This window comes from Rhipicephalus sanguineus, chromosome 1 (assembly GCF_013339695.2).
Source record: "Rhipicephalus sanguineus isolate Rsan-2018 chromosome 1, BIME_Rsan_1.4, whole genome shotgun sequence".
NCBI classification, from domain to species: domain Eukaryota; kingdom Metazoa; phylum Arthropoda; class Arachnida; order Ixodida; family Ixodidae; genus Rhipicephalus; species Rhipicephalus sanguineus.
In genome coordinates, this window is record NC_051176.1 from 158,250,041 (window position 1) to 158,267,209 (window position 17,169).

The window sequence follows — 17,169 nt, forward strand, 5'->3', positions numbered from 1 at the left end:
TCGGTGTTAATTTAAATTTCCTCGTGTCTTTTCCCGGCCAGACGGGTTTCCGTCCGACTCTCGACTTCATGTCCAGACACTACTAGGCAGCACCAGTTTTCAACCCACTTTTGGTAACACATCATTAGAGGATCTTGTCAATGCCAGTATGCTTTGAAGCATGTATCTTTGTTCATGAGTGTCAGTGACGAGGATTGGCATTGCATTACACTAGCAGGTTGGGAAACCAACCTGTTGTGCTGTTAGTTTGCCTTGAATGCCTGTGAAATCAAGATAAGCAAGCTTGATGAAGGGAGTCAGGGCAACTAAGTAGGCCATTGTCCCTTGATGGTGCTATACAAACAGGGCTTAACTTTAAAGATTGATTTTTTGCTGTCCCAAAGCAGTGGCAGTCATGAATGGGATTTGGTGGGGGGTGCTTTCGTGCAGGTGAAGCACCGACTTAACACAACAGGCATGTACGTGGCCTGCACTAAGCCTGGTGGTTTAACGCTGGAGATCACAAACACTGATCCAACGTTGGTGATGGTGGGTGTGCGAGTGCTGGTGGGCTCACAGGATGTGCAACGGTCACCTTCAACTGTGGAGCTTTTTGGCCGCTCCCACTCACTGGTGCTGACGCGGTCGCGCTGGTATGACTTCCCTTTCACCCGTGAGGAGTCGCTGAGTGCTGACAAGAAGGTGAGAATTCGGACTAGTTGGTGCTTTTTCATTCTGACAGAGGCAGCAGTGAGGTAGCATGTACAGTGCTCAGCAACTGAAACATGATATCTGGCCCACATGGTGGCTGTTGCTGTTCTATGCCGCCGGTGAATACAAAGGCGGCTCATTACAGTATAAAATTAAATTGAGAGCCTTGCTCCTTCATTGTGACAGCATTTTACACATGCCATGAAACCACCCGGCCTTTACTGGTGGTGCAAAAAAATTGATGGCCATCAGGCAGGCTGATAATAGCAATTCACTAGCTGAGCACTGTACCACTCAAGTCCACATATTGTGTGAAGTTTTGTATCATATTCTGGAACATTTTATTAGTTCTTCATATTTGGGTACCAAAATCTAAAGTGTTGAACTGTTTTGGCCGTGCAGCTGTTAATGCTGATAGAATTACTCTTTGGATCACGAGAAAGTTTACACAACATGTAATCACATAAATAGCGAGTAAAATAGGCCTACCTGGATGAAACGTGGTAATGAAAAGTTGCATGTAAAGAAAACTATATAAGTTTTAGTTTATTGTGGGCATCAAAATATTTAAGAGAATAGGGTGCATGTTAAAGGACACCAAGCATTAAAATTAATGTGGAGCTCTACACCCAGCCTTGTAGTACCTTTGTTGCTTTGTGGCATTAAATAACATGGGTAAATAGAGATGCAATCGTCTTTTACAAATGGAATTAAAGAAACTGAATGGTTTCCAAAGGGAAATTAAGAGCAGTAGTCAATTTAAACTAGTCGCATAAATAAACATGCATTCATGTGTGCATATTGCCATTTCATAAACGTGGCACAACTGCTCCAGTACAGAAACTCCAGTACAGCCAGATTTGGGACTCCCGACTTGAAGGGAGCGCACCCTTGTCCGCCACATCAATTGAGCCTCCACAGAAGTTGAAAGAGAAGGAGAGGCTGAGGAAATGGCATCTTTGCCTATCACGTGTAAAGTGTTGTCGGCAACACTTTGGTTGCACCAAATCATGTACATAAATAGAATTCGGCCTCTACATTGCCTCATTCTTGGTAAGACAACTATGAAACACCACCCCGCCAGTGCTTCATCAAGCTAGTGAAAACAAACACTTTCATGTTGCTATCTCATAAGAATATGCTTAGGAATCCTCTCTAACTCTTTTTTCTGAATTTCGCTTCGAATTATTCGAGAAATATTCGAGAAATATTAGAAAAATATTTGATTCGATTCACACTCACACTTCAATATTCGAATTTGCTTCACACCCAAAATTTTGCTATTCGCACAGCTCTAGTTTATTTATAACATATAACATGTATCTATAACAAGACTATTCTTCATTTACTTTGTTATAACCAATCATTCGTTATATCTGTGTTCGTTATATAGCGGTTTGAGTGTATTTCTTTGTGTCCCTTGAAGTTCACTCAAGTGAGAATTCACTGTATGTGGAAAAAATAAAGCAGTGATTTCTTCAACAAAAGTTCGATACTTGTCACACACGCACAAACAAAAGTTTTAGACCTAACGAAGCAAAGCAATGGCTTCTGATAATATGGTACTTAACATGACTTCTGAATGTTAAAACAAAATAAAATTACGTTGTACGGATCCTGAAACATCATTTTATTTTGTTTTGACATTGGTCAGTGACCTGCTTTTTAACAATGCCTTAACCTGACTAGACGGTATTCCATCGAACTCTCGACTACTAACTAAGGCTTAAGTATTTCACATGCCGGAAATCGCGCATCAGCCTACTATTGCATTACAATGTTTCATTGTATAATGATTCATCGTGCCGTTCTGCTGAATTTTTCTGCAAATTTAAACACTTTTTCAAAACATTCAGAAAATGCTGCCGACCAGTTGTCAAGGCTCCTGTGAATATGGGAGCGAAATATTATAGCACTGCATGCAATATGGAATTTACGATTTAATTTCAAAGACAGTCAAAATAGCTTGCACTCCACTCTGCTCACTCAGGGATGCCTGCTTTCGCAGACGTTTGGTGAGTTGCTAATGGGGGCATTTCGAACCGCTCCCACCCATAGCCATGGGTGACTGAACCTGTGTCTGGGGAAGAGGATCCTGCGTGTTCAGCTTTACAGGGTTATATTCGCCAGGCTGTGCATTGGACACACACGTGCAACCGAGAGTTACTTTTTTCATCAAGTGTAGAGTCATGGTTGTGAGAAATGTGATGACACACTGTCTTGCACATATAACGCCCATTTTATAAACCGCAAAGACAATACTTTTCAGAATTCTACAAGACATGCACACCACTCCATCCTATTTTTTTATTGGGTGAAGAGCTTGCCGTTTCTAATGAGACACAAATTGAATTTTTAATAGACATAGGAGTGCTGCATCACATCTGTCAGGCACACTTCTGACCAGTCACATCTCTTTGATGACATTACAACTGTGTTTACCATATCAAAAAACCTGCAGACCCTATGTGTGTTGCCAACCAAATGAGCATGAGCTTTTTGAAGTTCTTTTATTACATTTTAAAATCATAACCTATGGTACATATTCATATCTAGCATAAACTTCACATTTGAAAATTCATGTACCATTTGTCCTCGCACAGCCAGTTGATGTGACACCTTTTGGCCTTTGTTGCTCTGTGACGTCAGCAATATGGACAGGGCCATTGGTTGGTCTCATGATTGTGTAAACATTCTCAGTAATGCTTCTAATGTTCATCTTGAGTTCAACAAATTAAAAATATGTATGTCTCTATTTTCGCAAGCATTGAAGAAGTATTTCATCTTTGCACTTCTGGTTTCAATCGATGGTCATCTGTGTAATATTTTGTTTTCGCCTACATTAATGTGAGGCACCTACTGGGCATACTACTATGCACCCCCGCTATTTCAAACTCTATGTGCTTGAGTCAATAATTTGTCTCGTACTGAGCCCTGTACAGCTGTGCTTACCTATGCACGTGGTCATTCCCAAAACCGCTGATATGTTTGCCTGTGCATATTTGCTCTCTCCTACGTGCCTCACTACCTAGATGCTTTGGCAGACATCAAGTAGTGTTTAGCCGATAGAAACCGCTTCAAAATGCACTGTTAGGTTTTGGCTACTGTCCACAGGTAAAGCTGATGCAGGACAAAGCTGTTGTGCACCAGGTTCTCGCAGAGCTAGGCCAGCTTGACAGTTGCACTTCTTGTGCTGCGTTGGTAGTGGCTGCCAAGGTGGCCGCCACATACTTGCATGGTGCTCATCTGAACTGGAAGTGTGGAACACGTTAAAAAAAAAACGAAGAGAAAAGCTCGAGGCTATGACGCGTTGACATAACTTCTTGCCCCCCTTGTCATTCCCTGTCTAGCTTCCAGCATGCTCGTTGGAACAAAAGAAGAGATAATGAAAGTGCTCAGAGCTTGCAACAGATGCCTGTAACTCTGTGTATACTGGATGGATTTCAGACATTTTTTCAGCAAGAGATTCATGAGGCCAACATCTATAGTGAGATCATTTGACAGTTACTTGGAAAGTGTTGTGGGGCCCCTTTCAGAGATTAAATTCTGCTTGCTTCATGACTGGATCTTCAAGAAACCCTTACCTAGAAACCATAGTTTCAGAGCACGTTCAGGCCTGTAGCTGTTTTAAGTACTGAAATGTGTGCTCATTGTATTGAATTTTTAAATGAAACTTAAACTAAGCAGCGCACTGTCTGCTACAATTTGTGTGTTGGGTTTTGTGCTGTGCAGATCAGTCTATTCTTTGGACCAAGTAGTGACCCATCATGTGTGACCATGGTGGATTCTGTCAAAGTTTATGGCAAGTCAAAGGAATCTTTTGGTTGGCCTGAGGAGAGTGATGAGTTTGCTACCGGGGTAGGTGTTGCAGCACAGTCCAATGTGGTAGGAGTGGCTGGAATCGACCCTGATGGAATCCCATCTGCACCATTGCCATTGACAGCTCTGGACAGGCAAGTCATTCATTAAAATTGTTCTGTTCTGGTAATAGAAAGCACATTTATCGAAAAAGAAAAGTGATATTTGGTCAGTGCAGTGTCTTTGACTTCAGCACATTCTCACGTGTCAGTGATGTCTGAACTCCTGATTTTCATGACTTGCAGAGGAGCCCTTCTCGACACACCCACAGCCATGTATCATTCGACATGTGTTTTGAATTCATCATATTGAAAGCAGGCGTAATAATGCATGATTTTTACTACATTTAAAGGTACTGACAGTTGATTTTTCTGGACCTAGTTTTTTACGACGCAATGGAAAGCTCCCTTTCAGTACTGGTTAAACCTGCAGTGGTTGAGTCCAAAAGTGTGTGGTTATTTTGTAAGCAGAATTTTTCAACCTGAGAAGCCTCTTAAAAAAGTAGGAGTTGTTCTTTTTTAATAGCTTCTTTGCGACTATGTCAGGTACAATTATTTTGAATAACTTGCGTCAGATTTTCTGAAAACCAGCAGATAATGAAGCCAAGGAAGGTATAGGAGACATAATTGTACTGTTTTTTTTTTTATTTTATTGTAGTAATTGTAGTATAGAAGTGAAGAAAACAAAGTGGGTGAAAAGAGAACTTGCTGCCGGCAGGGACCAAACCCGCAACCTTCGGATAACGTGCCCGATGCTCTACCAATTGAGCTACAGTGGCAGTCATCCTCTCGTCCACTTTATCGGGTATTTACGTGCATGCAAACCCCGGGAGAGCTAGTCAGTGCCGCTCATAGCGCTCACTGTTTTTCAGTAAGGCTGTGTCAAACAAAGAAAGAGCCCTCGAAATACCCTTCCTTCACTGCATCAGATTTGTAGCATAATGGCAGTGTTGTGGCTGCTTGGCTCATTGTTCATATTTGACGCATTTCAACTTGTTATGGATTTATACAGTAGAACCCTGCTGATACGTTTTTGAAGGGACTGTAGGAAATAAACGTAAGAGACGGGAAACGTAAGAGCCGAAAAACAGGAAAAACGGCAAAATATTTAGTGTTACAGAATTTTATTTCAATTCTTACGAGCAGCACGAAAATTGGCGCGCTCAGCCGCGATCTAGTCATGGATAGAAACGCGGAGCTTAGGACGGCCTCATCCACAGAAATGTAATCAACGTATGTGATTTTTTTAACACCAACAGCTGTAGGCATGAAAGAACTAAGCACACGCAATCACGACCGGCGCGGCGAGTCCGACCGCGAACCGCACGCACGACCATGCGAGCTCCAACCAGCTCGAATTCCTCCCGTTCTCCGACAAATACGATGATGATGAGTCTACGCCAACGCGATGGCAGAAGTAAATGCCATCTCGAAGGCCTTGCTTTCGCAAGCAATTACGTCATACACGCCATGTTGTGCAATGCAAATCTCAGAGGCTATGCTTTTGTCAATAGTAAATGCCATCTCGAAGGCCTTGCTTTCGCGAGCAGTTACGTCATAGACGCCATTTTTGCAATTTGAATCTCGAAGGCCATGCTTTTGTTTGCATCAATTGAAAGATTCTGTTGCTTGCGCCTCTCATGCGGCTAATATTACGGTCAAACGAGGCCAAGCTGCGTGAAAATGCACCATGGCCGCTCTCTTTGGTAGTCACTCGGTCGGCTCCGGGCGCACTTCGCGACGTATCATACGGGAACGGTCCAACAGTTACGACGTAACAGCGGGGTTCCCAATACATTGTATCCTATGGGAGCTATGCCGGGACCGGCGGAAAACGACGTAACAGCCAGGAAACGCAGCAGTGAGGAACGTAACAGCGGGGTTCTACTGTATAATGTAATGTTTTCTTGCACAAAATGCTACACAGTCGCTAGCTTTGATCAAAAAGATTTTTTTTTTAATGGCCTTTCTTTCTTTAAACTATTTTCAAACTTTAACGTTTTTGGTTAACCACAAATGTTTTAGCACAGTTTTGAAGTTCAGTGGTGCATGGCAAAGCCATGAAAATTATCCTCAAAAGGAAGTACAAATACCAAGATTATGCACCAAGTTATGTTATTCACAGTTTAACTTGTCTGCAACAATAAATTCCCGAATTGCAGGCATTTCAGGCCATTTACCATGTTTGTGATTTTTTTTGTAAAAATTCCTTCCACAGCAAAATGGAATACAGTGCTGATAAGGGAGCGTTTCATTAGTTCTCTTTAGGGAAAAAATATTGGGACCATAAGTGTACCATTTCTTTGCTAGGTGCACTCGAAAGTTCAGAAATTGGCAGAAAAGTGTTTACAGCGGCCGAAAATTGTATATATTATAATGAAAACACTGGGCTACAAGCGGTGCTCGTCGTAATAGTAGCAGCAGGAACTGGACCGGCGCGGGCAGCGTTGCAGCAAGAACACGGGCTAGGCAGCTCCACCTCGTGCCTCGCGCAGGGCTGGCGATGTGGCTGCAGCGCTGGACATTCCTCTTCACTACAATTCGTCCCCCGTCGGAAAGGAGCCATCCTGGCGACTCACGGTGAACTTATTACGAGCGGATCGTAATAGGGCTTCAGACGCTGTACGTGAACCGTTTCACGACCCCGAAAGCGTTGGTCCGTAGATGGTGTGACTGGTTCGACGATATAGTTCACAGGTGACGTCTGCGCAACAACACGGTAGGGTCCCTGATACTTGAAAACAAGCTTGGAGGAGAGACCATTAGGGACAGCTGGAACCCAAAGCCACGCAAGGGAGTCCGGAAGAAAGTGAGGATACGGGTGGTCATCGTCGCGCCGAGATTTTTGTCTCCATTGGTCGACGGTTGTGAACGACCGGGCGAGCTGACGGCATTCCTCGGTGCTGGCGGGCAACTTCAGAGATGGGTGTAGATTCGGAGGCATCGGGTCGGTACGGCAGAATGGTATCGAGTGTGGTCGAGGGTTCTCGGCCATATACGAGGAAAAATGGCGAAAAGCCTGTAGTCGCCTGTGGAGCTGTGTTGTAGGCGTACGTCATAAAGGGCAAAATTAGGTCCCAGTCAGAGTGATCCGAGGCAACATACTTAGAGATCATGTCGCCAAGGGTGCGGTTGAATCTTTCCGTCAAGCCATTAGTTTGAGGATGGTAGGCGGTAGTAGTACGATGAACAATACGACATTCGGCAAGGAGTGCGTTCACGACTTCGGAAAGGAACACACGTCCCCTGTCACTCACAAGTTCGCGCGGTGCGCCGTGACGGAGAATGAAGTTCCGCAGGAGGAAAGATGATATGTCGCGGGCCGTGGCAGCAGGCAGAGCGGCTGTTTCTGCGTATTGCGTCAGGTGGTCAACAGCGACAACTACCCAGCGGTTTCCAGAAGCCGTGCACGGAAGGGGCCCATACAGGTCAATGCCAATGCGGTCGAAGGGCCTGGCTGGGCAAGGGATTGGCTGGAGCGGACCAGAGGCGTGCTGATGAGCAGCTTTGCGTCGTTGGCACTGTGGGCAGGACTGAATGTACTTGCGCACAAAGGTGTACATGCCTCGCCAATGGAACCTGGAGGAAAGGAGGCGGCCGTATGTTTTGAAGACGCCCGCATGTGCGCACTGTGGGTCAGCGTGGAAAGCTGAACATATTTTTGCACGAAGATGGCGAGGTATGACCAGTAACCACTTGCGGCCGTCAGACATGTAGTTCCGGCGATAGAGGAGACCATCGCGGATTTCAAAGTGGGAAGCTTGATGGCGCAATGCTCGAGAAGCTGAAGAAAAAGTCGACGGGTCGGAAAGGAATCGCAGAAGGGCGCTGATCCAGGCATCCTTGCGTTGCTCAGGACGCCATGTCGCAGCCTGCTGGGAACGGAAGTGTTTCGTCTACGGCAGATAGGCAGGCAGCGCTTTCGGTTGACACAGGCGAGCGTGATAGGGCGTCGGCATCGGTGTGGCGGCGGCCAGACCTGTAGACGACACGCATGTCGAAATCTTGCAACCGCAAAGCCCAGCGAGCTAAACGGCCGGAGGGGTCCTTCAACGTAGATAGCCAGCAAAGAGCATGGTGATCTGTCACTATGTCGAAGGGGCGGCCATAAAGATAGGGTCTAAATTTGCCAAGAGCCCAAATTATGGCCAGACATTCCTTCTCCGTAACAGAATAATTCTTCTCGGCTTTAGTGAGGGTACGGCTTGCGTATGCGACGACGTATTCTTGGAACCCCGATTTGCGCTGCATGAGCACGGCGCCGAGTCCAACACCGCTGGCGTCGGTGTGTACCTCAGTCGGAGCGGAAGGGTCGAAGTGACGCAGGATTGGCGGTAAAATTAGCAGACAGCGCAACTCTTGGAAGGCATCGTCACAGGCGGGCGACCAAACGTAAGGTTTTGAATCGCTTCATAGGAGTTGATTCAAGGGAGCGGTGATGGTCGCAAAATTACGAATGAAGCAGCGAAAGTACGAACAGAGGCCAAGGAAGCTGCGAAGTTCTTTTAAAGACGCAGGTCGAGGAAAGTCAGCGACTGCCCGAAGCTTGGTGGTGTCGGGAAGAATGCCGTCTTTGGACACAACATGGCCAACAGTTAGGCACTGCAGTACTTCCTCTAGCCTGCTGAGATGTGTGGGAAAATCTGGTGAAAATATAACTACGTCATCTAAGTAGCAGAGGCACGTTTTCCACTTAAGACCACGCAAAAGATTGTCCATCATCCGCTCGAATGTTGCGGGCGCGTTGCAAAGACCAAAAGGCATGACACGGAATTCGTAAAGACCATCAGGTGTGACGAAAGTCATTTTAGGTTGGTCGTCAGGTGCCATGGGGACTTGCCAATAGCCGCTCCGTAAGTCGATAGAAGAGAAGAACTCCGCGCCTTGGAGGCAGTCAAGGGCGTCGTCAATTCTCGGTAAGGGGTAAACGTCTTTTCGAGTTATCTTGTTAAGACGACGATAATCAACGCAGAAGCGATTTGACCCATCCTTCTTCTTAACAAGAACAACTGGAGATGCTCAGGGGCTATTCGAAGGCTGGATGACGCCGCGCTTCAGCATGTCAGCTACTTGGTCGTCGATAACCTGGCGCTCTGTCGTGGACACACGATAGGGTCTTTGTCGCAGTGGCGCATTGGTACCCGTGTCAATGCGGTGACTTACAGCTGACGTGCGGCCGAGGGAAGCATGCTGGCAGTCGAAGGAAGAGTGGAACTTGTCGAGGAGGCGTAGAAGCTGGGCCCGTTGAGAAACGGTTAGCGTGTTGGCGATAGAGCTGCTCAGTACGTCAGGCGTAGTAGTCTGCTGCGAGGAATCACAGGACACTCCGGCGACTTCGTGTTCGGCGGTAGAACCGGTTGGCAGGTCAATGATGGTAGAAGGGTCGACACTGTGGACACGCCCGACGCACTCGCCACGAAGCAGTGTTAAAGGACATGACTGCAGGTTCGAGACGAGCAGTCTGCTGACGCCGTGACGAATTTCCAATACGGCAAAAGGCAGCGGGGAGCATTTGCGACAGGCGAAAATGGCAGATGGCGTAAAAAGGGTGCTCGACTCGGCGATGCTGTTGCAGGACACCGTGGCAAGGGCAAAAGAGTGCGGCGGTATTGAAACGTCTTCCGCAACAAATAGTTTGTCCTCGGTTTCAGGAGCGTCAAATAACGGGGCGTCGCACAGCACTTCAAATGCCACCTCAGCGCGAGAGCAGTCGATGACGGCCTTATTAGCGGAGAGAAAGTCCCAGCCCAAAATGAGGTCGTGGGAGCACGAATGCAGCACTAACAATTCGACGACATAGAGCGGGCCATTAATCACAACGCGAGCAGTACATGCAGCGGCCGGCGTGATGCGATCTGCGCTGGCGGTACGAAGAGATATGTTCGATAGCGGCGTCGTAACTTTTTTTAGCAAGCGGCAGAGTTTGGCACTCATCACTGAAACTGCGGCACCAGTGTCGACAAGGGCGAGTGCAGCGACGCCGTCCACAGATACGTCAATAACATTCGTTGGTGAAGGGAGAGGTCTTGGTCGTTTCGCGGGTGACGCAGTTCCTGCCTCTGGAACTGCGGCAATTAGTTTTCCTGCTCCGGCGTGGATGAACGACGACGCATCGGCGATAGCGAGCGGCGTCGAGGCGATGGCGAGCGGCGGTTAACAGGAGGGCGGTGGTCGGTGTAAGACGACATCTGGCCGGGGTTCCGAGATGCTGAGAACGGTGGGCGCGGTGATACATGCGAGTCAGAATCGAAGCTCTGGTGGTAGGGAGGTACTCGCCGACGGCAATATCGCGCGACGTGGCCAGGCAGGCCACACGCAAAACAGATCGGTCGGTTGTCGAGAGTGCGCCATTGGGCACTACTCTGTGGGTACCTTGCCTGATCGAAACGGGGAGTTGGTCGCACTGGAACGGCTGAGGGTAATGACGCAAACGTCTGAGGCGGTGGCCGTGCGGCAACTTCAGCGTAGCTGAGAGGCGCATTCACCTCGGCACAGACAACAGGGGTCGTCAACGGCGGAGTGTCGCGGGCAGAAGGCAGGGCCGCGCAAACTTGCTCTTGGATTACCTGGCGAATGTTTGCTGGCAAAGGCGACGGTGGTGGTCCGGCTGGTGATAGTAGAGAAAGCTGACGAGCAACCTCAGCACGTACGAAATCCTTGATCTGGGACAGCAGTGACTCAAGGTCAGGAGCGGTAGCGACGCTCGAAATGGTTTCGTCCGAAACGTGCTGGCGCCGCGTGAGAAGACGCTGTCTGCGGAGCTCGTCGAAACTCTGGCAAAGCTCGATAAGTTCGGAGCCGCCTAGCCCGTGTTCTTGCTGCAACGCTGCCCGCGCCGGTCCAGTTCCTGCTGCTACTATTACGACGAGCACCGCTTGTAGCCCAGTGTTTTCATTATAATATATTTTTTTAGCCATCCAAAACTTTTTTTTTTTTCACGAAACTAACTTCAGTGTCATTTTGATAAGTCCAAAACCTGCGTCCTAAGTACATTTATTTCATCAATATCAGGAATGGTAACCAGGACTACCTATTTGTTCTTATCCGGGTTCACCCTTCTGTGAAAATGTCCTTTCTGGCTTCAGAAGGCTGTCAAATGAATAATAACCCAGCACATTTTCTTGTAACAAATACCTAGTTATTTTCATTATACCAGGTGTTTTGAAGAAGACGTTAAGTAGTATTCGAAAATGGCCATCTTGATGTAAATTGTCAGTTCATCTGGAGACAGGCTGTCATTAGTGGCGGCCTTGTAACATTTGATACATGGTCATTAGTGCCCAACAAAATGTAGCTAATTTTTAAGTTAGCTTTCAGGTTAAGTAGGTTAGCGGTTCCATCAGGATTACAAAATCGGAAGCGAGTCCTTTGTAAAAGCCAAATGAGCTTTTGGACTTGGAAAAACACGATAACCCGCAGAACTGCGGTACAACAAATATACAGAGCATGTGAAACCAAAACCAGGCACTGAAATTTGCGCTTGGCCACGTCAGAAATTGCTGCTTAAGTCACTGTACGATGGGCTATTGTCACTCTCTAGCCTCGTCAGCAGCACACATACTGTAGAGTGGCACAGTGCTGACTACCTGTCACTCGGTGCCTTTGTTACTAATGCTGTCATATTCTGCGGGGCTTATAGTTAGTGTGAAACTAAGGCAAGTTATGAGAGCTCCCTATCCTTAATATTTTTATTCGTAGTTTTGTGTTAGTTTCAAATAAGCCAGCCTTGGTAAACTGTTTTGTCTGCTACAAAACTATGGGGCCTTCCTGGCTTCATGTTTTTTTGTTTTGTTCTTAATAGGCTCACAAGCAGTTGCTTGGAGATGTTGGATGACTGCTTCTCGGTGAGCTCATTGTCAGAGGAGTGGCTGTCTGGAAATGCTAAAGGGACTGCCTTGGAGGTGGCCACACGCCTGCTAACTTTGCCCACTCCGCCAGCGGTACACCAGCAAGTTCGTGCACTACTGGCGGCTTTGCATCCCAGCCGCACCGCCTACACCAGCCATCGGGTTTGTTGTGCTCCTTATACTTTTTCATGTATTCGGCTTGGAAAGGAAGGCAAGGGATGGCGCCTGGATTTTTTAGTTTTAGGAGCATGGCATTATTCTCCACTTTCATTGTGGGTGCAGAGGTGTGGTCTGAGATTTTAATTGTTAAAGGGCTTGTGTTGCAGGAAATCTTGAGTCTGCATTAGTGGTGGTGTTGGTGGCGTTGTCACTGAGCAAAAAATCCCGATGAATGCAAAGAATAAAAATCAAGGTTTGAGCTGGAACCGAACCCAGGCATTCTGCATGGCAGTCAAGCGTTGTACCATAGAAACACGCCAGGGCTTGAAACTGCTCTGGTAAAAGACACCGTGCAGCTGTCATTTTGGACAAAGAGTTATGTTAAAGAGGTCCTGAACCACCCTTCGTGCTTGGTGAAAAAACGCATGCAGTGGAAAGCAGGCGCTTCTGTGAGCACCTCAGCCAAATCTTGCAGCTGTGCGCGGCAGTTTACAAGTGGACCGTGAAGCTGGCATTTTCTCAACCGCCCTCTCTTCATACAGAGGCCCATCCTCACTCCCTTAGGAGCTGCTGCGGCTGCTGTATAGCGTTATACAGCAGATCACTGCTGTGGGTAATACATGACGTAAACCAAGAGCAGTGTTTGGATCAGATGTGCTTCTTGCCATGGGGTGCCGCCATGTGCCGGCGGCGCGCTATATAGTTTGCTAAAATTATGCAGTAGCAATACAGCTGAACCCCTTTATAAGAGACATGCTCTCGGGAGCAATTCTTGTCTTTTATATGAGGTGTCTCTTATAAGCAGGGTACCATGTGTGCATTTTCTTAACAACCCCTATTTCAATATAGGCACACTAGTGCCTCTTATACCCATTTGTCTCTTACATCAGTGCCTCTTATACCCATTTGTCTCTTACATCAGTGCCTCTTATAAAGGGGTTCGACTGTACTACCGTGCACCGGAATCATGGAGTGATCACGTTTCATAATGCATGCTCAAGGTCATGACGCGCGCTGACATAACTACTTTCCTCCATGCCATCCCTCCCCGTGTAGCTTCCAGTGTCCTTATTGGGACAAACGAAGAGTGAAAGCGCTTAATGCAGGCAAGAAATCCCTGTAACACCGCTTGTTATTTACGGATTCAAGGAATTTTTGCGGGGATCGATTCGTGAGGCAATAAACTTCGATACTGAGGTTATCCGATGATTACTTGGATAATGGTTCAGGAGCTTTTAGCAGACATAATATTGCTTGGTTGAAGCCTAGAATTGGACCAGGCATTGCACCATGTAAATTGCTTAAGAATTGAGTGGTTTAAAGAGCGCACCCATTGTAAAGGGCTCAGCAATAATTTATCAGCCACAGCATCTACAGGTGCATTTATTGTTTTACAGACGCGTAGTTGATACTTCGCAACTGTATTTGCAGTAGGCACCCTCGGACAGCTTACAATGACAACGGTCACACATAGAGACGTTACTGTCCTCACTGCACAGTTGAGGTATTGAACTAGAAGCGAAGCGGGACAGGCAAATAAGAAGGTGATGTGAATGGGGCCCGAAACTCTATCACGTTCCATTCTTAAATGTGAAGCTTAAGCATCCTCTCTTTTTTTTTCCATTCATTTCTCTTTGATTATTCTCATTGTAACTTCACAAATTTACTGGTATGAAATGGGTCAGCTGCACACACACCAAGGGTACATTAAGCTCAACACTTCTACTTCAATCAGTGCATGGATGGTGAGAATTCCTGTTAATGGAGTGCCTGTCATGGGTATGCCTGTCAATGGAAGCAATTTCCTTGGAAGTTCTTGACTGAATAGAAAGCTGAAGCATATAATTACTAGGGATGGGCGAATAGTGAATTTGAGGTTCGAAGCGAATCTGAAGCGAATAGTGATTTGGTCGAATAATTTCGAATCGAATAGCTTGAATAGTATCTACTGCATATTAAGAAAAATGAGCATTTTTGTCATGACCCTTGCACAATATTTTTAAGGATTGGAACTAGGTATCAGTGAATGTCACTTTTTTGGTTTGAAATGAAGTGGAAGCAGCCTTGAATAGTATCAAGATTTGAATAGCAGTAGGGTGTAAGTTATAAGTGGTGCAATACGTTACAGTTTAAATATCACTATATTTAGCGTATATAAGCCCATATAACACGCTTTTAAACTTAAAAAAATATGTACATTCAACCTTGAAGTGTCGCCAGTGCAGATTTCCCCTGGATGGGTTGTTTCATGGCACAGCAACCAGACGCTGCAGTGAAACCACCTCTACAGGGGGTTGTGTACGGTCAAATGTATACATATATTCGTTCATTTCGAATACTTCGAAATTTCGAATAATCTAAATTCGTATCGAAGCGATTTCAAATACTGTAATATTTGTTCGAATATTCGAAATGCCCGAATATTCGCCCATCCCTAATAATTACTCATTTTTGTATCCACTGTGTTTGCTGAAGTTCCAGTGCTGATATTTCAAGCTAGGAAAGTGTTTAGATTGCTTTGTCTCTATAGCCACCATTTACTGCCATCATCACAAAGGTGTGAAGAAATGGTTAAGTGTTTACTAGGGTAGTGCAACGAAAATAGCCTAATGCAGAACATGTGTCAATTGAGACTGCTGCAACCCTTTACTCAATGTTACAGTAGACGTGCCAGGCTGGCAGCAAGATTCATCTGCAGTGCTACCAGTCCGCATGAGTACCATTTACCCTATAGCTTTTCTGGCTGGACTATGAAGCTGTGAATCTGAATTGGCTCTTTGAATGTTCATTGCAGCCATGACGCGACATCTAGCAACAAAAAATATATATATATGTGGGGGCACCTAAGCAATTCTGATATGTAAATGCGAGAGCACCACTTGTCACTTATTGTGTAGCCGGGTTTCGTGTTGGATGTTAGAAAATGTTGTATATTAGTGTCAGAAAGTTTACTTTTATGTTTGTGTTCTCTTAAATTCTTATTACCTCAAAGAAAACGGACTTCTTAAAACTCAAGCTAAGCTATGAAGTCTCTGCCCTAGCATAATGCTGGTAAATATTCATGACATATTCACATAATTAATGAAAGAATGAGCTCCCAGCCAAGTTATGTTTGATGTACTTTTGGTGCTAGCAATATTACAAATGCTATGGAACATTGTATGAAGAATCATATATATTTTTCTACAGGATCAAGCTCTGTTGAGCTATGTCCTAGAATGCCTAAACAATAGCAGCAAGGAGAAGCCACCGTTCCAAGACCTTGATGGTGAAGCCTTTTACCGGTTGGTGGCCATTGCCCGTGGTGTGGCTTGTGCTCGGCCTGCCAACCTTGTGCAGTTTGCAGAGTCTCACGAAGTCAGCGCAGGCCCTGTAGAAGGCTTTGAAGAACGTGAGTGCCGGCTTTCGTTTCTCTTGCTTGTTATTACTACCCCGCTTTTGTATGGCGTTGTGCTAGTTGATACGCAAGTGCACAGTAGCTGCCTTATTTAGCCACAGTAAAGAAGAGCTTGTAATGAAGTGGAGGTTTTGACAGGAGCCCATCTGGTCAGGAAGTAACGTCATAAAAGGTAAAAGAGGAACGCCGACCACGAAAAAGAATGAGAAAGAAGTTTCGGCTTCACAAGGCTTCCGTCAGCTGTCTGCATGTTTACAAATTAATGACTGACTCAAAATTTATCACCATAATCAGTCATCATCTGGACAGCAATATGTTCTCTGCAGGGTCCAGAGTGTGGCTGATGTTTCACATTTGTCAAATGACTCCAGAACAATTATAAACAGGATGGTTGGCCACATGAAGAACTTCAATTCCTATGCTAGTTCGTTCTTTTTAAATCATGCAGTTATTCTGAAGGCTGAAAAGTTGTCATCCTATTTTGTTGCTGGTAGCTTGGGATGTAGTAATGTTATCGTTTAAATTAGGTGTCATAATCAAACCCTTATCATAGGCACCATCCTGCATAAACTGTTATTTTTTAATGACGGTGGTGACCATGGCTTTTATCATAGGTATTTGCCAATCCTTTTCTTTTTTCTTTTTTTTTTCTTTTTTGATTGCACGGAGTAAGCAACTGCCGGACCAAGTTTTGTGAGCACAAAAGTTTTTGAAGAGTTGGACAAATATGGTGATAAGTAATTGGAAACTGCTATTTTGGCTTTAAGAGTGCTGCTGCTGTGTTCCGCGAAAAGATACTGCACAGCCATTAGGCTGCAGCACATTCATCGTGACCAACCGATTTCAAGTCATGGGCTAGTTTCAGGATTGAAATAACAAGGTTCAAAGAAATGTGTATGCGCTGGCTAGAATGCTTGGTCAAGATTGAATAGGCCAAAATTCTCTACAGGCAAAGTAGAATTTTCATGCTTTTTGGACTGTCTTTGGTGCTATGCTCAATAAACTTTTGTACAGTTTGGAAAGCATAGTCGCATGGGAACACATGAAGCCTTTGTGTGCCATACAGTGGCACTCAAAGGTGTCAGCATAGTCAGTTCCTGAAAATTGGGCTCACTTCATGGATATTTTTAATGCTTGTACTTCAGTGCAATGGAGTTTACTGATAATTGTGCATTCGAAGTTACCGAAGATTGCTTGCTGTGCTGCACATGAATGCACA

The 17,169-nt window shown here is 45.6% G+C and overlaps 1 protein-coding gene across 1 annotated transcript in view; it reads left to right on the plus strand.

The window, feature by feature from the left end:
• LOC119400896 (E3 ubiquitin-protein ligase UBR4) overlaps window positions 1-17,169 on the plus strand; it is a gene marked incomplete at its 5' end in the record, with an annotated part of 438,348 nt that overhangs the window by 216,731 nt on the left and 204,448 nt on the right. Inside the window, 4 exon segments of the mRNA XM_037667804.1 lie at window positions 430-681; window positions 4,423-4,643; window positions 12,349-12,556; window positions 15,743-15,944. Of these exon segments, the coding sequence (XP_037523732.1) occupies window positions 430-681; window positions 4,423-4,643; window positions 12,349-12,556; window positions 15,743-15,944 (883 nt within the window).